At 44.0% G+C, this 23580-nt stretch overlaps 1 protein-coding gene across 1 annotated transcript; it reads left to right on the plus strand.

Annotated features, from left to right (window-relative positions):
* Nucleotides 1-402: 402 nt before the first annotated feature.
* LOC309360618 (forkhead box protein P3-like) lies at nucleotides 403-23466 on the plus strand. Its single transcript, XM_081895285.1, has 9 exons — nucleotides 403-414; nucleotides 14383-14518; nucleotides 16446-16554; nucleotides 16638-16764; nucleotides 17522-17588; nucleotides 18361-18535; nucleotides 19763-19839; nucleotides 21262-21360; nucleotides 23068-23466. Exons 2-9 carry the CDS (start codon nucleotides 14399-14401, stop codon nucleotides 23326-23328), a joined length of 1035 nt encoding a protein of 344 aa, XP_081751411.1. The 5' UTR covers nucleotides 403-414; nucleotides 14383-14398; the 3' UTR covers nucleotides 23329-23466.
* The last annotated feature ends 114 nt before the right edge of the window (nucleotides 23467-23580 follow it).

Here is a 23580-nt window from a genome sequence, read left to right on the forward strand (position 1 = left end):
CCTGGAGCCGCGAGGAGGCAGCTGCCCACGGACGGGGCCTCGAAGCCGCTGCCGGGACGCCCTGCGCCCGCCTGCCCGGGGCTGCCCCAGAGGGAAGGAGGGGGGCGCGCTGTCGCGCCATGCCAATCGCCTTCCCGTTAGCTGGATTCTCGAGGGGGGGGGGAGAGGCTCCCGCAATGCCTGCTGGGGGGTGTAGTTTCAGTGTTTTTTCCCTTTTACGAGAGGGGCACCTTAATTCCCCCTCGTTCCTTGAAGAAACCGACTCTTCGGGTTTGCTGTGGTTTTGGCATCCGTGGTCACGCCAGGGCCGCTCTGCATGCCTCGGAGGACTCTACTCCATGACCACCAAAGCGCGGGAAAGTGGAGGTGGCCTCGGGCGGCCCTTGAGCCAGGCTCGGCAGGGCGGAATCAGAGGTGCGGGGGGGGGGAGCTCTTCCTCTGTGGCATTTCTGCCCGCCGTGAGGCTGTGGGCGGTGTTTTGGGGGCACGTGGGGCGGCTCCACGGCCCCCCGGAGGGAGAGCCCGAGCTTCAGGCCCCCGAGACGGGGAGGGAAGCTTCGCCTTCCTTTGGGATTCTCCCTCGCTCGGTCCTCCCTGCGCCCCCCCCCCAAGCCGAGGGCCGCGGAGTTTCCCCTCTGGAAGTGAAGATGCGCCGCAGGGCTGCAAGCCCTTTATTTTAAAACAAACGGGGCTGCAATCTCCTCCCTGTTTACCTGGGAGTAAGCCCGAAAACGAACCGAGGTGGTGTTGTTTTTTTCCGTTCAACCTCCACACGGGCTGCCCAGTCCCCTGGGGGGGGGGCAGTGTACAACAATTGCCCTCCCCTGGGCACCAGCAACCCCAGCTATGCCACTGTCAACATAGACATTGAGTCCCTGTCAGGATACTACTACTACTACTACTACTACTACTAATTTAGAAGGCTTCTAGTTTCGGCCTAACAAGGTTGTGGGGAATTAAACAAGGATGCACACTAGCTTGAGCTCCTTAGAGGAAAGGTGGGGTATAAATGCAATTAATAAATAACAAATTAAACAAATAATGAAAAAAATAGAGAGAGTACACATACAAGTCTGCAATGGCAGCACTGCGTTCCTCCTCCAAGGACCAATCCTAAAATATTCAAAAGGCACCTTAACACCTTAACTTAGATAGATAGATAGATAGATAGATAGATAGATAGATAGATAGATTCTTTATTGTCATTACACAAGTGCATTGCACAAGTGCAACGAAATTGGATAGGAATTGTATCCAAGGCACACTGGGAATTGTAGTTCTTTCTCCTTGATGAGTTTCCTGCAGGGCTGATGATAGTCACCAAGGCAAATGTCCTTTACTCCCCGCCCCGCCCCCCCTCATACTGTGGCTGTCAACAGGTGGCAGTTTTGTGCTGCGCGCCAAACATGCAGGACTCAGCTCTATCACTGCCAGCATTGCCATGACGCCCGACACCGGTGAGAGGGGGAAAAGAAAGAAAAGCACCAAAGCTTCCCTCACAAGTGTGAATTTGAGTCTTTGTGCTCTTGCTGGGAGTTCGCCCCTGGGGCTCAGACTGGCCAATACTTTCCTTAGACAATCAGTTTTCCTTTGCCCATATGGTGGCTGTTGGTTGCCACCCTGGCACAAACAAATTGAGAAACAGGGTTTCCTCCATGGCACCACTGCCACATAGCCAGTGTTATTCCTTTCACTTAGATTTGGAGTAGGAACATAGAGATAAAATGGAAGAGAATGGTAGTTGCCACTAGCGACACTTCATTGCTACTTAGTAAGGGCCACCTAAAAAGGCCTTGAGGGCTGCATGTGGGAGGTGTTGGGCCATCCTGTTTTACTCTGTAGCTGCCAAATCTGTCAACTAGGGCAGGCTCAAGACATGTTGCTGCCTGAGGCAGAGCAGCACATGGTGCCTCTCCCCAAAGTCAAGGTGCATATTAGTACCCACAACTGGTCAAATTATTTGGCACCCAAAACAGAACATCCCACAACAACCTCTCCTTGGGAGTAAATATAAAAGAATAATACATTACAAAACAACCATCTGCTGACCTTTCTTGACACACCCAGAATTATATGCCAGAGGCAACCACCTCACTTTGCCTAATAGTAGAGCTGGCTCTGCAATCAACAATGCCTGAGATATTTTGGGATTGCATGGATTTAATGTTCAAGACAATCCAGCATAAGGGGAGAAAGGAGTAGGGTGGCCATGTGTCTTCCTTAAAAGACAACGGTCCTGTTTGAAGAGGTCCTCTATCCAAAGAGCTGTCTGGTCAAGGAGCAATTTTAAGATAAATAACTATGGAAAGGGAAGTCGAGGGCCTATCAGCAATTAGCACCTGGACAGCTACAGTGGGGTACATTATATTTCTGATTAAAAATTAAATTATATCAATTATTTCTAAATTGGAATCTTTCTCCTTTTGATAGGGATACCTTCCTCCTCCTTTGGTTAAGTACCATATATATGGCCACCTTGCAGACAAACTATTTAAATAAGTACATTAGTAATTGGATTTTATTTTCCCCTGCCTTGGTGGTTTGATGCTGTTGTCAGTGGTGCTGTCAGAACAGGAGTTGCAGTGCCCTGCCCCCGCCCCTTAGGAGCATGGGGTTCAGGATGGCTTTCAAACCTAAGGTGCTGGCTATGCACAAGTTGAAATGCCAGTTAGAGTCCTCACTCATAAAACCATTAAGTCCTGAATCTAAAATTGCTTAACTGTACCACTCATGGAACTTTGTCCTATTTATCAGAGACAGATGCTTCCAGAAAATATAGTAAACCACTATTCCTATTTTGCTTATCAGTGAATACTTTTTAACAAATTATGTGTGCTGCCAAAGTAATTAAAATATCAGGTTTCAGCCACTTTCCCCAAGTCTCTAGAAATTAAATATCTTGGATAGTATTCAAGTATGTTTTACTTAGAGTCATTAAAATTAATGAACATGCCTAAGTTAGGTCCATTAATTTCAGTGGCTCTTCTCTGAGTAAAACTTAGTTGAATACCATTCCTGGGAGTGAGGAGGTGTGTGTGTGTTGCATCACTTCACTAGTGCACACACCTGCTCATGTACACATGTGCACACTAAAGTATCATGCAGGTCACAGTTTGGCAGGTCAAGAGGCAGGCAGCTGAGGTGGATTTTGAAGCGTTGCTACCACATTATAAGTAATACATGATTTTAAAAATTCTACCATATACTGAACTGAAAGCAAATGCTCCCTTGGATTTCAAATCAGGGTAAATAAGCACAGAGGAGAAGCTTCACCAGTGCATGATGGTGGTTGAAGGATGTTCTGGCAGTGACAAATGTGGACCTCATTCGTAAAAGTTCTGTGGGTCAGTGTTATTAGAAATGTTACACAATCAATTGTCCTTTTTATAGTTATATTTCCTCTAAATGGTCTAGTGTGATTTCTCCCGTGTATTTGTATAATTTTGTGTGACACACAAACTCGCATAACCCATATACCTACATTTCTGTGTCTGTGTGGTTAAGCTAAAGTCAGAGACAGTTCTGTTGCATTTGATTTCTCCAATGAGGAAAGAAAAAAATGTTCTTGTGCAAAAGGGTAGGTTGACACAGACAAAAAGATCGAATTTTTCATAATTTCCATATAGTCAGAGGAGAAAAAGTACCTCAACCCTTGGTGATAAGCAGAGTACATAGAGAAATTGGGCTGTGACAAGGCCTGCCTGTGGCTTCCTCGTGATATAAATACTGGTTTGTTTTTGAGGATTCTTCACTGTTTATCCATCTGCTGACCTCATCTGATCGGAAAAGCCCCAGGCGGTAAGTTGATTTGCTTTTCAGAATATTTGAGCTTGAAGGATTTGATAAAACCATTCTTTGCATTAGGAAGGGGGAGATATCCATAAAATGGGATGAATATAATCGTTGATTATAGTTCAATTTGGGTCAGTCTAGAATTATTAGACTATAAGCCGGTGAGATAGAGTCCGACCTCTGATTTGCAGCAGTCACTCTCTGGCTTGAAAATGAGCAAGGCCAGATTCTGTTATTTGTCCTTCTAGCAACGAAGTGGCTGAACGGACTATATTCTGTTAGACCTGAAGTTCACCTGTCACAGAACTTGAAGCGATGACATTGTTTTCTATTGAGGTGCATCACTTGGCTCAAGTTACTTTTAATATAAATCACTGGACTTGAGAATAGTAACTTCGCTTCTCCAGGGTATAGAATTTACACACCTTATTTTTTTCCAGTGGCACCCCCTCCAAATGAACCTGTTTATGTTCTCATTTATCTTGTGTACCTGCTAACACTGGTGCATAGGCTTGCAATGTCTATTGGGGTGGGAGAAATGTAACTCACTCAGCTTTGTTAGTTTTGAAATACTAACGAATATGGTATTTTGGAGCTAGGAGTTCGTGGTGAATAGCAGGAGAAACAATAGACGAAAGGAAGTACTTCTTCACATCACACATAGTTAAGTTAGAGAATTTCCTACTACAATATGTGGTGATGGTCCCCAACTTGGATTACTTTAAAGGGGGATTAGACAAATTCATGGATGATAAGGTTATCAGTGGCTACAAGCCATGTTGATGATGACCGTATCATCCAGCACGTATCAGATGCTGGGGACAAACAAAAGAAAAAGCTTTGTAGAGGCATTCAATTGCTCAGCGCTGAAAACAATAATGATAAATGAAATCAACTAGCAAGACTGTTATTGTGTACTTTTAAACAAGCTTCTCCACAGATCAGTGATGGGCATTTCCATATGTACAAAAGGAGGTGTGCATAGAACATCCCTCTCTACTGAAGCCACTTGGAAATATTTTGCATGGTGAAAACTCAAACATAGAGCTTACTAAAGCCAATTCACATTTGCTTGATTGGGGCAGTTTACTTTGGCTTAATCATTTAGGAGTCCCACGGACGATCCGGGAATCAGCGTGTTTTTACATGAGCAGAATGTCTCCTTTTATTTAAAATGCATCTCTAGGTTATTTGTGGGGCCTGCCTGGTTTTTTATGAGTAGAATGTGTACTTTTATTTAAAATGCATCTCTGGGTTATTTGTGGGGCATAGGAATTCGTTCATTCCCCCCTAAAAAAATATAGTCCGGCCCCCACATGGTCTGAGGGATGGTGGACTGGTCCACGGCTAGAAAAGGTTGCTAACCCCTGGTCTAATGGGTATCTCTCTACCTTTAGGTATTTCTAAATGTATTTATTCCTCCACTAAATTTGAGTTAAAATGCTTGACAAAATGTTGTGACATACAACATCCCATATGGAATATTAATTATGGTTTCCTAAAATGGTATTATTAATTTGATTTTAGTCTCTCCGTCACCTTTTTCAATTTGTTGAGACTTTTAATTGTCTTGCCTCATTGCAACTTGAAAGGCAGATCAAAGGTAGCATGATATATACATTTTAAATTTACTATTGGATTTAGACATGAAGGAAGAGAAGGCAAGAAAAAAAGGAGGGAATTCACTTTCTGATATTGCAGCTCTGGGTGATTTAATATAAATTAGCTACAATTTGAGATGTGATGTAACAGTTCCTGTTGAAAATCTTGGAATATCTCAGTAATTTCTCTTGGTTCTTTGCAATAACATATTGCACTCAGTAGTTTAATTGATCCACGTAGTATATGCATCATATTTATTATATATCACAAATTGCCCTAGAGCAATGCTCCCCTACTTGACACCCTTCAGATATTTTGGATTATAGCTTCTATTAGTCTTAACCAGGAAGGCTGTTGGACCAGTTCAAGGTCTATTTAGACATGTACTTATACATGTACTTGTATTGTCCCCACCTCCAGCTGGAAAGTCAATATGGGATAGCTAGAGCATTCAAGCAGAGGGGGCAAGGATCCTGAATACCTCAGTTCTACTCTCATACCAAGAGACATGAGGGTAGAACTACACTATACGGTACATGCAACAATGTCCAATAAAAATGAATGGCCACTTCTATTAGAGCAAACTCTTTTGGAGTGGAGAAGATTGTGTTTAATTCTTGCCCAACCCTCTACTTTTTTCCACAATTCATTTCCACCAAACACTTACCTTAAAAGAGTTCCAGGGGCTTCCTTGCTTGTGGATGTGGATGGGTGGGCGGTGAGTTCCAACAGAAAAGTGACAGGTGTGGGGGCAGAGGGTGAAGCACTCCCTTCCCATTGCTGTTTTTCCTCCACAAATCTCCTCCTGCTGAAATGACTTTGCCGAAAATATAAGCGTTCAGTGAAGTTTTGTTATACAGTGTATAATATACACAGTTTTATATATAACATTGGTTAAGTTCTGACCTCAAGAAGGAAAATAATGTGTATGAGGCAGCAATGGGCAATTAACAGATCATGGCCCATCTCTTCCAGACAAGAATTCCCAGCAAAAGTCAATAGAACAATTGGGTGGTTTTAATTGTAGACTAGAGGGGTTATTGCGTGCCGGGGTGGTGGTGGATACTGTTTCCATCGCATATAGAGAGAGATCCTACATCTCTCCCATTACAGTATATCTTCTGTCTCTGAATTGAGGGTGACTGCATAGCATCTCACAGCAAACTCTTTAGGAGTCTTCTAGATCAACCATCCCATATGATATAATAATAGCAAATTCAGATGGCGACTGCCAACATGACTGTAGCCGAAATGGGGCCAATGAGGAAATATAGGAAGGTATCTGCACTCAGCAGGTTTGGTGGGAAACCAAGGTTTATTTAAAAAAAAGAGCTGGTTTGGAGTGTTGATTAGAGATAGACTATGACCTGTGAGACCAGGGTTCAAATTCCCGCTGTGCCAGGAAGCCCATTGGATGACTTTGGGCCAGTCACTGACTCTCAGCCTAACCTACCCAACATGGTTGTCTGGGTAAAATGGAGAGAAGTATGTGTGCCACCTTGAGCAGTGGGATATAACTGCAAAAATAAAGAACAAACAAGGGGGACAACCACCCCCCAAAGACAACACAATAAGAACTGAGCATACTCAGCACACACTGATTGTTGACTAATTTGGAAAACCCAAATGGAAATCTGGCGTGGGGTGGAATAGCCCACTGGGGAAGGGCATGACGGGTGCCTGGCTGACATGGGGGGGGGGTGAACTAGCATTTTTTTGAAGGTCCCTGTTATACTTCAGCATCTGTTTTTGGCCTTCATTAAATGTAATTTCTTGCCACTAATATAGAAGTTCAGAATGGCTGATAATTTAGATAAATTTGGTTTGCAGTTTCGATAACTGAATTAACCATCACACATTAGAAGCCAGTTGGTTTACTGTGCTTATCTCCTTGCTGAGATCCCACATAAACAAAAATGCATCCATAAGGAGACACAAGGAGGCATGTTTGACACTCAGAAACAACTTACATTGGAATAAAATCTCAATGGACATGGAATAACTGGCACTTGTTGATTATAGTCATAGCCATTAATGTGTGCCTGTTTTCCTCACGTACCTATGATTCCCTGAGAAGAGGGCTTGATTGCTATTCTGGGAACTGTAGTTCTGCAAAGGCACTAGGGGTCTCCTAACAATGCTGAGCATCCTTAACAAGCTCATTCCCAGGATATTTGGGGGGAAGCCATGACTGTTTAAAGTGGCATAATATGGCAGATGGGACCTATGTTTTTGGAAAGTGAGGAAGACCTACCCTTCTACTATTCTGTAACTTAAGAATTCTTAAAACAGATGGTTAAAGAAGGTTCAAATGCTTTAACTCTGTGTTAGTTGGGCCTGAGTGCACATTGTATCCTCGAGCTGGATATTTTTTTTAGTGGGCCATTGTATTTCCAACCCTCAGTCCACTAGAGCTACCATGTGAAGGGAATTTTTAACCTCACGGAAGCGGTTAGATGCTCAGTTTGACGTATAGGAAAGAACTCAGCATTCGGCACCAATACCATATGACGCACATACATACTCTGGGAACAGGTGTCAGCAATTTGAAACCCATTGCGGGGTGGCATTTTCTCCCCCTTTCTAGGAAATGAACATAGGCAAAGCTTACTGATAACAAGTAAGATGACATCAAAACAGGTTGAGGGAAAGGTGTGGCGTCTAGCGGTTACAGGAAGGCTGAAGCGGGGGGGGGGATATTGATTGGGGGGCACTTTTTACACCGGCATACCAGCTAGAGGACTCTGTTGATGAGCACTATAAATGTTGTAGTAAATAATAATAATAATAATAATAATAATAATAATAATAATAATAATAATAATAATAATATATTCCACTGATAACTCATGGATATACTAGTGTTGTGTGTGCCGCAATCTCTGAGCAGCAGTGAGAGACTTTAGGGGTTCCAGTGCCCACCTGAGGTTCGGTTTTCTTTGAATGAAGCTCAACAGAAACTACACATACTGTATCTGCAATCTGAGCACAGGGTGGAAGGCTCGAGGCATGGTCACGCCAACAGATCTTGTTTTCCTATTAGGTTTCCATTTCCAGAGGTCCTACAGCTTCAGCCAAACTCTCTCATACATTGGCTCTGGCTATTGTTCTCCTTCCTACAAGATGATGTTGTGGCTGGTCAGGTGACAGGGTGAGGAAAATGCCTACTTCCCTCCTGGAGAACATCATGAACCTAGTTGTCTCTAGCTACAAAACCACTGGCCATGGGCATCATCCAAACCAATCCCCAAGTCCTATAATACTCTTTTTATTGTGTAGTCCTTAGGAAGCATGATATGTAAATGCCGCCTGTCAATGGCACTTCCGGATTGGAGCTGGACAAACCAGTGCCTCATCCAAATTCCTCATCCAGCTCATCTCTACAGTGCCTAAATGTATTCGGCTGCTTTTGAACCCTTCTGTCTGTCATGCCTGCGACCCAGGCGACTCCAGTAGCCCCATGAAGGGATACAGAGATCTCACACTACGACTTCACAGCACTTCCACAGACCTGTAGCTCCTAGGATTCTTGGAGAGGCAAGCCATGTCTGCTAAGCCAGGCTCAAACTTAAAATGCCCTTAGGCTAATGGGGTTAAATTTATGGTACAGTCAAATCTTGTCCATAGCTGTTGCTGAAAAATCAACTCCAAAATTAAGATACAGTAGAGCAGTGTTTCCCAACCTTGTGCCTCCAGATGTTTTTGGCCTACAACTCCCATCATCCCTAGCTAGCAAGACCAGTGGTCAGGGATGATGGGAATTGTAGTTCAAAAACAGCTGGAGGCCCAAGGTTGGGAAACACTGCAGTAGAGGACAATCAAAAAAAGATTTGTTTTCAGCTATATGGCAAACAATTCTGTCATTTAAACAGTGGCAACAATGTTCAAACGCCTCCAGTGAAATGGATTTCTTAGTAACTCTTCAGCTTCAAGTGAGAATATCATTAAGACCCCAAGGACCCCTGATACTTACAAGTAAAACAAATACTTTAAAAGAGCATGATACTACCTTCCAATATCAATGTTATTTTTCCAAGGGATTGTGATGCAATTACCCAGATTTGTATATTTGTGTGTTTATGCATGTTTAATTTTAACTAAATTGCATTCCTCCTTTATTTCCTTATTGCTTATATGTTATTGAATTATATGTTTTTGATTAAATAAATAAAAATATATACTAAATATATAAAGTAAATATATAGCTAAAGTAATTAACTGCTGGCAAAAATTTAAAGTGCTGCTGGCAGAATTTCATATTCTGTGTTGGAAAATTTTAACTACCAATGACTTTTTTTATTTTTAAAATTGTGCTCTATAGTATTGTTGTGTTTTGATGTTTTATATGTTTGTTTTCTTTAAAAAATGGAGCCCCATGTTATGGCCAAGAAAGGCATTAAACATTTCCCATAATCATCTCTTCAGAGAAGACCCACTGAGCTAAATGGACTAACATTAGTTATGTCTATGGATTTCAGTGGGTCTCCCTTCTGTAAGACCAGCATTGGACAAAACACCTTTTCAAAAGGATGCACTTTTCCTCAGCATCTTCAGAAACCTATTCTATTATACTTAGGTGTTTGTTTACTTGACAGGTGCTCCTTTCCCCCCAAATAATTTCATTTTACATAAAATGTCAGTTCATAGCATCTGCCAGTGCTTGGGGTGGACCAAAGTTGTTGAGCTTTTCTTAGGGCAGCCAATTTCAGGCAGCGCCCAATATACCGGGCTACCGTCACGCTGCCCTCAAGCTCCCCTGCTGCCTGGAATCCCACCCCCAGATGCACAGCAGCCACATGCCACCCTACAGACCCCTGTGCCACTCTAAGCCCACCCACCTACCCTGGCTAACTACGCTACTGCTTGACGTCTCCCAGGCTTCTGTTGCATTTTGGCAGAACAAAGGTGCTAGTCCTTTTGCAAGCAAACTATGGCCCAGTGGGAAGATGTTATGTCAGCTAGTGATACAGAACAGTTTCTTATGCCCACTACTCTCTTTAGTCAGCACTGCTTGTTGCCAGTGCACCAAATGTGGAAGATATAGAAGCAAAATATGCATACATAAAGACATTTAAGCAACTGTGTGTGCGTGTGGGAATCTGGGAAACCTAGTGTGCTGCCCCCTAGTGGCCACCCGGCCGTAGTAACCACCAAGCAACAGGTTCTTTGGATCTCAGCAAATGGAGGGCAACATATGTACACTTAGGCAGCAGAAGCAACCTTTTTTAACAATTATAATAATAACCATAGAAACAGAAACAGGTGCTAATATACAAAACAAAGATAATTAAAGGACATTAGCAGAGAGGCAGATTAACAATATAGAATAAATTAATAACTAACAAAAACTATAAAGCCAATAATAACTAATATAAAATATAATGCTATTAGTATAGGCAATAAGCAAAGATTTTTGGTGAGGGGAATAATAACAGATATAGTCACAAAATAGTTTCAGCTTCACATCTTCCCCAGCCCGTGGAGATCTCTGTGCTTTAGGCAGGCAGGCAGGCAGTTCTAACTTGGGCTCAAGAGCCTTATCTTCACCCTCTGGAATGGTTCATATCAAGAGCTCATTGAACTGATGGAGTTGGGGAGCAGCTTCCCACTGTTTCTGCGGCAGGTGTTCCTGTTGGAATCCCTTTCCCATCCTTGGAAGTCTTAAGTCTGAGCTGGCTCAGAGCAAAGCCACTCCTTTCTTTCCCATGCCTGCAGCTGCGTTCCTTATCTCAGTGACTATATATGGAAATAGAAGCTAAACTGAAAAACAGGAGCACCATCTACTGGCTGTTTCCCTGGCAATACACCTAGCTGAAGAAGTCTTCTCGGGTGCATGTACAGGGGTGTTTAAAAGCATGTGCATATGCCTATTTTACTTACTATGTGTTTCCTGACTAAGGCAAGTTTTTGCAGCACTGACAATCTGCAGCACTGATCTTTTCATTTCCCTGCCATGCTCACTGTCCGTTACTTATTTGGGGGGTTAGATGGCATGGGCATAAAATAGATTGAGATCTACAGGTAAATTTCTGGGTGACTGTGTAGTTCAACACACATCTCTGACTCTCAGTGGAGTAATCAGGAGTGGATTTCTGTGAACAGGGTTTCTAAGAACCCTGAGGAATCAGGCCAATGCCTCATCTAGTGCTGCATCCAGGTCTTACAGTGACCAACCAGAGGCCTATGGGAAACCTGCAAGCTGAACCTGAGTTCAACAGCACTTTCTCTTCTTGCAGTTTACAGCAATCAGTATTGAGAATGATGATGATGATGCCTCCAAGAGTAGAGGTGAAGCAAAACCATGGCTAGTAGCCACTGATAGCCTTACCCCCCCCCCCTGAATTTGTCTAATCCTCTTTTAAAGTCATCTAGTTGGTGGCCATCACTGTGGGAATGAGTTCCAAACTATGGAAGATGGACCTCTTTCATCTGTCCTGAATCCTCCAACATTCAACTTTGGATGAATTCTAGTGTTATGAGAGAGGGAGAAAAACTTCTCCATCCATTCTCTCCATGCCATGCATAATTTTATACACTGAAAATAATCTTGGCTCAGAATTTTTAAGTGTGTGCTTTTTGCACTGGCTGTTTGGTACTCATAAAAATCCTGCCTGAAGTCTGCCATCCCTTGCTCTAAGAGACGACTGGTGTCTCCTTTCTCTATTGTGGCACAGCAGACTCTGGACATTGGCTTCTGGCTGCTGTATGAACCAGGGACTAAGTCATATAGCATATGGGCAAAAGTTGTCCTCTTGTGCCACAGACACTATATATGATCATTTAAACCTCCTGATGCAGCAGGAGACAAGACAGCTGCAGTTCCTCATGACCATTCCCTTTGCAGTACTGTTGTCCCTCTTCCCTCACCTGCAAACATCCAGGTGTGCCACGCTGCAGATATAATGGAGAGAGATGGCAGGACTAGGTTCCTGCATTGGCTCTTGGTTTAACGGATTTAAAGGCTCATGTCTTCCATCAGTCTTAGCGAAAAGGCAACCATAAGACATAATATCACTTATTGCACCAGGCTGGGTAGCAACCTATACCCAGGCACCTGTGCAACAGCCTATGTGGGCAATCTTATCTGTCCTGAGAACAAAAGCCACTATTTGAAATATATGTCTGAGAAGTAAGTCCTATTGAACTCAGAAGAGACTCAACTCTTAGCAAATATGTTTACCTGCCAAACTGCTTCTACAAATGACGTTTAAATATGCTGGAACTTTTCCTTTGGTTTTGCTGCAATTTGAATTTAAAATTTGCCTTGCCCAGAATACTAAACATAGCTGCAATCCTGGGAGTAAACCCCACTGAACTCAGGGAGACTTACATCTGAGATGACGTGTATAGGAGTCTCCAGAGCTGTAATTCTGTCCCCCATTTTCTATCCTGCTTTAACAACATTCACACAAGTGTTGCCTTCCATATTAGAATGTACTCTTCTTAAGTCATTTATGTAATAAACACAACCATATTTATGTCCTTGGTGAAGATATAAAATCTCTCCCATTCTTTGGATCCCTCCTCAAAAAAACCCTTTCCTCATTCCTGGTTGAAAAACATAGCCTACTACTTTCCCTTGGATTTATCCTGCGTGTGTCCCAAGTCTCAACCACTCCTGCCCAGTTGTTGCCCTTGCTTCTCCATTCTCAGGCCCCACAAATAACCCAGAGATCTAGGCAGATCTTTCTGTTTATGCATTGTTAGTTACAAAAATAATATTTTTTTCAGCAGTTCCTTTGCATTTAGCAGAATTTGGAATATTTATTATAATTTTAGCAAATTAGGGAAGAAGGGGTGGGATATATTGAAACACAAAGGGAGACGGGGAACTGGTTGTGTTCTGTGTGAATAAACTTTACCCACTGAGTACTACACTATTCTGTTTATAAACTCTCTGTAATCAGTGTCTAGTTCAGAGGTTTTGTAATTTATTTATTTCATTCATATTTATATGCTACTGTATCATAAAAATATATCACAGTAGTTTACAACAATATAAAACCATAAAACCATACAGTAATGTTAGAAGAATTTTAAGGTCTTGTTATAAGAAAATACTGCTCCTTTTCCCTTATGGGGCATCCAAGAGCCCTTATAGAGTCCTTAAGTAGGTCCCCTATTGGAAGGAGAAAAGAACATGTATATTGGCCACGACGTATATTGGAAGGAGAAAATAATACGTATATTGGCCACGACTGGCCAACAGTAGAGATAAAACGGTTAAAAACTTCTAACAGAGGTAAAATAATTAAAAGTCTAATAAAAACAGCTATAGAAACGGCTATAAAAGGCTGTAAAAGGCTATAAAAGGTTTGTAATCCAGGAGGGTTCACGGAGGAGAAGTTGTTACAGCCGCCATCTTGGTCTTGTTCTCCAAGGGCCACCCAGAGAATATTGAGAAAAGGGGCAGCTAGTAAGCCTGATCTTTATTAACTGTTGCTCACTAACTGGTGCTCACTATCCCACGCAGGAGGCAGGAGGACCCAGAACAATGGTGTGCAAGGCCTATATAGACTTTTGACACTGCCTACCCTGCCTACGATGCAGGGGTTCAAAACATTACACTCCAAGAGGATCCTGTTTCTCCCACTGCTGCTGGATGCAAAAAGAAATCAAGAATGCTCAGCTTGCTGCGTTTAAGACTGCACTCATATTTCCTCCTTACCCACATCATCCCCAGCTGTAATCCTTAAAACAACTGCTCTCCTTCCAACTCTAAAACTCCACTTGAAAGGCTTTTGCCTTTCTAACTAATTATGAGTGGAGAGAGAGGCCCCTCCCATTTGCCCTCTGGCACAGCGCCACCCACTTTGTCCCACTATTAACTCATATTTAGTGGGCTATTACCAGGCTGGCTCCTGGCTTGTATTTTAACATGCTAAATCCAGTGTGTGACACCCAGGAATTTGAAGGGAGTCCAGGAACTCCACAAACTCATAACAATACCTTTAATGAGAAAATAAATTTCATGAAATGTTATTGCAGGCGTTCCTCATTCTTGATGCCTGGCCCCAAGCCATCCTCCAGGCCACCTCCCCGTCCTCTACCACAGCCCAGTCCAAGAAGAGGTGCTCAGATCCGGCCAACAGTGTTGACTTGTGCTGCACCACGCAAGCAAGAAGTAAGTTGGTGGGGAGTCAACCCCACTCATAGCAAGCGCCAGAGGTTGTCCTGATCAGACAGTTGCCAAGATGTACCTGCTGGGATTTTGGTAAATCTACTGCTATAGGCCACTTCAGTCTCTGCTAAGCTGCAGAAAGGGATTCCAAGGGTTTGGCACTTCACCAGGGTTTGTACTTCCTTGGAAAGAGGAGACACAGCAGAAACAAGTGCCTTTAAGAAATCTGGTATATTCACACACACTGCTCTTTTTTTCTAACAAAGTGTTTAGCGGTACTGTCATTTTTCTACTCATATTGAAATACTATCCCTCAATGAGACCAAACTTAGATTCACAAAATGTTTAGGAGTATGCATACCCCTGCATCTCCCCAGAAAAACCCCACTGTATTTTATTTATTTATTTTATTTACCGCATTTCTCGCTCTATAAGACACACTTCTTCCCCTCCAAAAATTAAGGGGAAATGTGTGTGCATCTTATGGAGCAAATGCAGGTTCCATGGCTTCAGCGAGACATCACCTTGCCAACAAAGGTCCGTATAGTAAAAGCCATGGCTTTCCCAGTAGTGATGTATGGAAGTGAGAGCTGGACCATAAAGAAGGCTGATCGCCGAAGAATTGATGCTGGAGGAGACTCTTGAGAGTCCCATGGACTGCCAGAAGATCAAACGTATCCATTCTTAAGGAAATCAGCCCTGAGTGCTCACTGGAAGGACAGATCCTGAAGCTGAGGCTCCAAGACTTTGGCCACCTCATGAGAAGAGAAGACTCTCTGGAAAAGACCCTGATGTTGGGAAAGATTGAGGACACAAGAAGAAGGGGACGACAGAGGACAAGATGGTTAGACAGCGTTCTCGAAGCTACAAACATGAGTCTGACCAAACTGCGGGAGGCAGTGGAAGATAGGAGTGCCTGGCATGCTCTGGTCCATGGGGTCACAAAGAGGCGAACACGACTAAACGACTAAACAACAACAACATGGCTTCAGCGATAGCAACACAAAGCCTCCAAAGCGCAGTGGGAGCGCTCCCGCCACGCTCCGGAGGCTTCGCGTTGCTTTTGCTGAAGCCTGGAGAGCGAGAGGGGTCAATGTGAATCTCTTATCTCCCTCTCTCTCTAACACAGACAGGTTGCAGCTTTCTTTTTTAAAAATGGCAAGTTAGCAACCCAAGCTTTGAAGAGAATAGCTGCCTCTGCAGCTGCCCAGGTTTAACAAATCAGTTTGAGTACTAACACTTTGCCCTGCTACTTTCCCCCACAAAAACCCATGATTTACCGCTAAATTGGACCAAAGAGCAATCAGGTTTTCCAGAGATTGCTGTTTGTTTTGATTCTAATAATAATAATAATAAATTTTATTTATACCCCGGGCAAGACTGGGCTCAGGGCAGCTAACACCAATATATAATACATTAAAGACACAAAATCAAGCAATTAGATTTAAAATACAATTCAAAATCATATTTAAAATCAAAATAAAATTAAGTGAGAACCCACAAATCATAACTGTAGGTGTAAGGAATTAAATGTTCACCAGGCCCGGCCACCCGTGCTGGTCCCATATGGGCCAATAGAAAGAACCAAGGAGGCCACTTACACATGGGGTCCCATAGAAAAAAAGAAGGGGATCAGACAGGGCCCAGACCAAAGGCCCAGTAGAACAGCTCTGCCTTGCAAGCCCTGTGGAAAGATTCTGTGGTAAAGAGCATGTTTTATAGAGGAAAGCTGCTGGACAAATGCAAAACTGCCTGGATCTGTGCCTAGAAAGCACAGGACAAGTGGAAAAACCACTCCAACCCAGGACAAGCAGAAATGTGGATGAGCACTAAGATTCATGGAAGTCTTGGGTTATCCCTATCTTAAAGACTCCAGGAGGATTCACACCTGAGATTCCTGGATTTCATTTGACTCTCTTATTTTCCTCAGGTCACTCACACAGATGGCAGTGAACTGCCCCTTGTCGTCCTGCCCCCTTCTGGGTCGTTACTACCCCAGGGAGCCCATTCAGCAAGTTCAGACCCTGCCCCACCCCACAGTAAGTAGAGGCAGGGGAAAGGATGGCATTTGTGGGTGGGAATGTAGCAGCTCCCTGCCTATTCTTGTCTGCCTTTGTTTCAGGGAACAACACTGAGAAATGGGACTGGGTTCAGTTCCCAGCCCCCCCTGCACTCCATCCCAGAGAGAGGTCCCTCGCGAAAGGAACACCTATGGACAACACCCCTTGCTTTCACAGCCATGAGGAAAGGTGAGCTGTCCGACTGCCCTGAATACTTCTTTCAAAACCACAAGTTTCTGGTACCAAAAGCACCCTTACTAGATGCCTTAATTTTTTAAGAAGGTAAACAGGTCTATACCTCCCATTGCAGCTTGCTTTATTAAATATATTTATTCAAATGTATACAAAAAATCATACCCATTACAAAATATATTTTTATAATACACTGAAATAAATCAGGATAGCTCAGTTGGTAGAGCATGAGACTCCTAATTTCAGGGCCGTGGGCAAAGTGGATGCTCCTGCCACGCCTCCTGTGGAGTTACTAGAGCCACTAAGTGATGGACGTAAGAGAACCCCCTCTGCCCCCAGCAGCTGCTAAATCAGAGTCCAGTCAGCAAAACACAGAGACCACACTGCAAACAGGCACCTCTAGGTTGGTTAAAATATTTTGTTTGCTAAGGGGAGAGGGGTCTTGGGTAGGCCAAGGGGAGTTATGCTTCGATGTAGTACTTTTTGGACCTGTTGAACTCCTGTAGTTTCATTCTGCAAAGCTCCAGTTAGTTTCATTTTCCTTTCTTGTTACATAGCAATAAAGGACAGTTATGTTTGAGAGGCCTGCTTTCTTCTGATATGCTTTCCTGGTACCCCAACACAACAAAACACAAAACCAGGATTTTTGTAGGATGGGCCTGAGATTGCTAGCAGGTCCTTGGCATTGTCCCTGGGAGAAAGCAAGGCAGTTGAACCTAGTGGCTGAATGTCTCAGACTTGTTTTCCCTTGCAGAGTCATGTGCAGAATGCGCAGAGAATGGCTGGTGCAAGAAGAATTGGTGAACAAATTAGCTCTGCAGGTATGGACAAAGTTGGCAGGTGGTGGGATGAGGGAGGGGGGTGGACACTGACACAGACACTGTGAAGGAAGCCTGCAGAACAGAGAGCTTGCTAGGTGTATGGTCCTCCAAGTATAGCATCTTATGTAGCCAAAATGGCAACACACACACAAGAGGGAACAAGATTTGGGAAGTACATACAGCAAATCTTAACATCTTGTGGGGAAACCTCTCAAATGACTCAGTTTGGGCTGAGCACATGCTTAGTAGGTATGGTGGTGAGAAGAGGGAGGGGAGTGGAATAGAATGGAATGGCTGGGAACCTGAACAGGAGCATCCCACTATTTTGTTGTGGGTCCCACTAGTTAGCATTATTTCCCCAAAGCCATGAGTTTTTCCAGAGCTGGTGTGTGGAGATTGCATTTAGGTGAAAAAGAGCTAGAGGAAAGCAAGGTTCTTTTTTTAAAAAAGTAATGTCAAGTGAATAGTAGACAACTGCAGGTTGGGGAGAGAACAATGAAGTCTTCTGAGGAGGCAAAAGCTCAGTTTGCTGAATCAGAGAGCTTTCAGCAGGCATGGCCACTGCTGCTTTCTGAAACAACAACAAAGGCAAAACTTACTCTTTAAAAAACAATGAAAAGATTTTCAAGACCCTTTGCACTCTGTCCCTCGTTCAGAGGAACTTACATCTGATTGATAACCTAGGTTAAGGGATATGACTAAGCGGGAAGAGGCATGCGTGGTGCATCTAGAAACTGATTGTGCTTTCTTCTCCACCTTCCCCATGATCTAGCTGGCACAAGAGCAGCAGAAACTGTTAGTCATGCGGGCAGAGTTGGCACCTGCCTTCCTTTCACAGCATCCAGATGCACCAGTGCCAATCATTTCATGCCAGTCTGAAGGGCCAAGGAATGAGCTTGAGGGTTTGGAATGGCACTCTAACAGCCATGGAGCCCACCTCTGTTCAGGTGAGAAGTGTTGGTGGAGAATGGAGGCCAGGTTCCATCCCCTTCACTAAGCTCTAGAAACGGATGGCAGATTCCAGTCATTAGATTTCAGGAGTGGGCATGAAATATAAAATTCTGTTGTCTGTTTAGGGTGTGGGGAGGGTTGTCGGAGCCACAACAGGGTTGCCAGTTTCTGAGAAAGGAAATGGGTAATTCTAGCCACACATAGTGGAAACATCAGAGTCCATGCACTGAATTTCACACCGTGTTTTACTCTTAGCCATTCAGGTGAGTTAGCATACCATCTCACCTCTGCTTGGGGTTCTTGGAGCGCTCTGTGGACTAGTAATGTATATTCCTATTAAAGGGCATGCCCATATTATCGGTCCCTGGTAACATCATATAGAGACCTTGACAATGCTAAGTTCGATTCATGGATGTCCTGGACAGTCAGAATGGAATCATCTGTGTTCTGCGGTCCTCCCTGAACAAGAGGATAAGAGCAACATAGGGGTAATACGGCACCAGTTCCATTTTGAAGCTGATTTGAGGCTGGCTTGTTGTCATGCTGCCTCAGTTTGACAGTTAGAAGTGAGTAAGCATCCTAAAAGGTACGCGGGTGGCGCTGTGGGTAAAACCTCAGCGCCTAGGACTTGCCGATCGCATGGTCAGTGGTTTGAATCCCCGCAGCGAGGTGCATTCCTGTCGTTCAGTCCCAGCGCCTGCCAACCTAGCAATTCGAAAGCACCCCCGGGTGCAAGTAGATAAATAGGGATCGCTTACTGGCGGGAAGGTAAACGGCGTTTCCGTGTGCTGTGCTGGCTTGCCAGATGCAGCTTTGTCACGCTGGCCACGTGACCTGGAAGTGTCTGCGGACAGCGCCGGCTCCCGGCCTCTAGAGTGAGATGACCACACATCCCTAGAGTCTGTCAAGACTGGCCCGTACGGGCAGGGGTACCTTTACCTTTAAGCATCCTAAAATCTGAGCCTCCTGCCATTTAGATGCTGCATCTGAAGGCTTGATACAAATAAATGTCCCTGAGCATGAGCAGAGTGCCCTTTCCCACAAGTCGCCACAGTCAGTCTTAACTGCTGTAGAGTTAAGGGATCTCACACAGGTTTGAAGTCTGCCATTTAGGAAAGAGTGTCTTGGCTGACTGGGCTCTCAAGCAGAAGATGATTTGGAACCAGAAATCTCCAGCAAAGAATTGCTCCTACTAACACCTCCGGCCTCATTTCTGTCTACAGAGAGAAGCCCCAGCATAGAATATTACCGTCACACTCTCAACCGCCCACCTTTCACGTACGCTGCCCTTATTCGTTGGGTAAGTTATTTAGCAAAAGGTAAATACGAAATCCCATACATATAGGATACAACTATATTTTTTAAATGCTATGCAGCTTTTTACCAGATCAAAACCCCAAAATATGAATGTTGTTTTCCAGATACAGTATGATTGAATGTCTTGCAATAGGCACCATTCTTGTTGCCCCTATATGCTATTGCCTCCCTTCTCTACTTTCTGGCTTCGGCAGCACTATCCTTTGCCCACAAACCTCTTCCTTCTCTGTACTCAGTTGCCTTCCACTTGTGTCTGTTTCCTGTAGCCAACAACTTTCTGAAAAGTTCACTGTGTGGTTACAACACACCCCTAAAGAATGGGATGGGGAATCTGGCCCTCCAGATCATCCCATGTGAAAAGAACCTATGGGTCTTGGTGGGCACAAGCCTGACATGAGTCACAAGCTTAATTCCCATCATGCCTACCTATTGGCTATGCTGTCTGAGGCTGGTGAGAGTTGGAGTCCACCAACCCCTGGAGGACTTCAGGTTACCTCTATCTGCATTGATAAAAAAAGTTCTATCTGGATTACTAAGCCAGTGAGGACTGAAGGGCATCTAAAGTATCTTTTGGTTTGGGTTTTTTAAAAGCCCATTCATCTGATCACATACTTCACATGGAAGTGTAACTAGTGGCAAGTGGGGGATTGTGCAGGGCTAGACCTAGCTGTCAGCAACTCAAGCAGCTATTTTAGGCATCAGTACTTTAAGAGGTACAATGAAAGGCATATGTCACACATAGAATGCTTGGGCACAGCTCTCCAACAACGCACAAGTGTTGAGTTGAGCCCAGTACCCACTGGGGCCCACTTCCAGTGATGTGCATGGCAGCTGTCAGAGAAAACAAAACATTTCAGCCTACCCTTTGATTCAGGCTCCATAAGTTACTGTACAATGCTTGCATGGGCTCTCAAAAAGCAGGGGTTGCCATCTTTCTTGGGCTAGTGGGCATCTTTAGAATTCTGAGCATGCATCACATGGCTGCAATGCACACCTGGCATAACACAAAGTGGCTGCCACATCCAAAAGAGCAGAAAAGGGTGTGGGCATCTGCATCAGTCACTTGCTCAGAGAGTGAGGGATGCTCTTTTCACCTCTCCTTTGTTCAGAAGACAGTGCAACCAGGAACTGAGCAGGAAGAACAAACAGTCCTTTCTGCATTGTGGATTTTGAGGTGTTATTTACTGAGGCCTTTTACAGCCACCATAGGACATAGTTGTGGGTACATAGGTGAGCCCTGTGCCAGGCACACTGAACTCCCTCCCTCCCATCACCTTCTACATGCATCCAATTTAGCACAACAATACTGGGAGCACAGAAGGCCCTTTTGTTGCTTTTCAAGAAGACGCTGAAATACCTTTGCCTCAAAACCAGGCTGTTAACCATACCTGCCTATTACTTGCAGGCCATCTTACAATCTCCTAAGAAGCAGCTCAGCCTGAGTGAGATTTATCACTGGTTTAACAACTTTGGCTACTTCAGGCACAATGTAACCACCTGGAAGGTAAGGGGATCCCATTCTTAAACTGAGAATCAAGGGGCAGCCTCATCTGAAAGAGCAGAAGAGGCAGATAACAGGCGGGAGGATATGGACAGAGCAGGCATGAAATGTCCCTCTTTTTAGATTGAAATCTCAACTACTGAGCAAGTGAGATCAGAACCCCCTAGTTTAAAAATTAATTTTAAAAAATCAAAAGGACTTTGATGTGTACACTTTGCAGAATTGGAAACACAATTTCTCCAGACTAGGGAACCAGGACAGAAATGAATGGTGAAAAATGTGGGGCAGCACTTTATAAGTATTATAATAATAATGAACAGACTGAAAGAGGTGAGTTTTAGAACCTTGCCTCAGAAACACACCCCACCCTGTAACACCCAAGAGATAATAAAGGTATTTGATTCTCTACTGCCCAAGAAACCATGGGGAAGGTGGATGGCTTAGTCCTAAGTAGCCTCAGTAGAAAATCTTCAAGTAGACTGATCTTGGTTAGCTGGAACTATGACTCAGTAGCCTGGTTTGCACATAATGCTAAGCCAAGCTATGGCTTTTGTCTTAATGAGCAAGCTTGCTGGTACACAGCAATAAAATGGCAGCCTCTTCACTCCTCTCTTGCTCCTGCAACACTACCTGGAGCCAAGCCTTAGTTTAACTTAGCATTATACGCAAACCCAGGCTCATTGTTTGTCTCTCTTCAAACAAATCATGTGCTTTAAACAAGGTTTGTTCTTGGCTTACTGCTCATGGTTGGTTTGGCACAAGACAGGCCACAAGACTGAAGTCACACAGAATGTTATGTCAAACTAAGGCTTGGCAGTGCAGGAGGACAAAAGTGGCTACAGTCTTCTTACTGTGCATCAGCACACTTGCATGTTGACACTAAGCCAGGGGTTCCCAAAGTGTGGCCCATGGACTGAGTTTCATTCAAGTAGCCCACGACATGTCTGCAGATTTGCTGTTAAAGACAGGAAATGGCTCACCTATCCATCAAATAGTCATAATGATTTTTAATTGCATTTCATTGGTTCTCTTATTTCTTATACTGTTTGAATTTGAATTCCATAGAATTTAAATTGCAATACGTAGAATCATACAATCATAGAATTTTAGAGTTGGAAGGGACACCAAGGGCCATATACGCCAACCTGCTGCAATCTTAAAATGTGGTCCCCCATTCAATTATAAACAATACTGGACCTTGCTTAGCTTTGCAAATGTGCTAGCAGTTTTATTGCTGCGCCACTACAATAAATACCATATAAAAATGTTCTTAATAAAAGAAGCAATAAAAACATAATGCGTTACCATTGTTAAAACAGAAAATAAATAATTAAGACCCTAAGCAACGCTCAAGTCCTCTATGGGAGGAAAAAGTTTGGGAAGCACCCACTAAGCCACAGCATACATAGCTTAGCATTTGGGGCAAACTGAGGCAGTATAAGATGGCTTGTTTATTTTACCGTATATTCCTGGGATCACAGTGTTTATTGCAGATGAATACATTTCTATTCATTTCTATAGCAAGTACTTTATAAAATATTAGTTCTAGAACACCATAGAGCAGGGTTAAGGGGCTAAAGATCCTGCTAAGAGGGTTGGAGGGCACCTGAGGGAGGGAGACTTTGGCAGAGGGACGAGAGTTAAGTCGGGGTAAAGGAGAAGGCGGGTCTAATGGCCAGGGCACCCTACCCATCTTTTCTCAACCAACAGAATGCCATTCGACACAACCTGAGCTTGCACAAGTGCTTTGTGCGTGTGGAGAATGTGAAAGGAGCCGTGTGGACGCTGGACGAGTTTGAGTACCAGAAGAAAAGGAACCAGCGTTACTCCACTTATTCACACCCATATCTGGACAGCCAAGAAGCAGCAGCAGCAGGGTCTTCTGCAACCCAAGAGAGACTGGGCCAGCCAAGAACAGAAAGGCGCATCCACCACAGGCTGGAGTCCTCTCCGCACTTTTTGTTTCCTTAGGGACCATGTGCTGAAGGATCACAGTGCAGACTTCCCCTTGCAGGTGGCCTGGCAGCAAGTGTGTGTGTGTGTGCACATGCCCCCCCGAATCAAGCTGGCTTCTTATAGCCACCAGCTTTCCTCAGCATGCACACACAACCCACAACTGAGCCTGCTTCCAGACAAGAAAGCAATATTGCAAAAAGATCAAATCCAGAAGAGGGGGAAAATGGCAGCCTATGCAAGCCTCCCCTGTAACCCCCCCCCCATGTT

This window comes from Podarcis melisellensis (assembly GCF_964234715.1).
Source record: "Podarcis melisellensis genome assembly, chromosome: 17".
NCBI classification, from domain to species: Eukaryota; Metazoa; Chordata; class Lepidosauria; order Squamata; family Lacertidae; genus Podarcis; species Podarcis melisellensis.

Bases quoted from the DNA above. Each gene is read 5' to 3' on its own strand.
- LOC309360618 (XM_081895285.1), top strand. From the start codon at position 14,399: ATGCCTGGCCCCAAGCCATCCTCCAGGCCACCTCCCCGTCCTCTACCA. The intron at 16,765-17,521 runs GTGAGCTGTCCG...TTTCCCTTGCAG, and splicing joins TTTCACAGCCATGAGGAAAG to AGTCATGTGCAGAATGCGCA. The intron at 19,840-21,261 runs GTAAGTTATTTA...TATTACTTGCAG, and splicing joins ACGCTGCCCTTATTCGTTGG to GCCATCTTACAATCTCCTAA.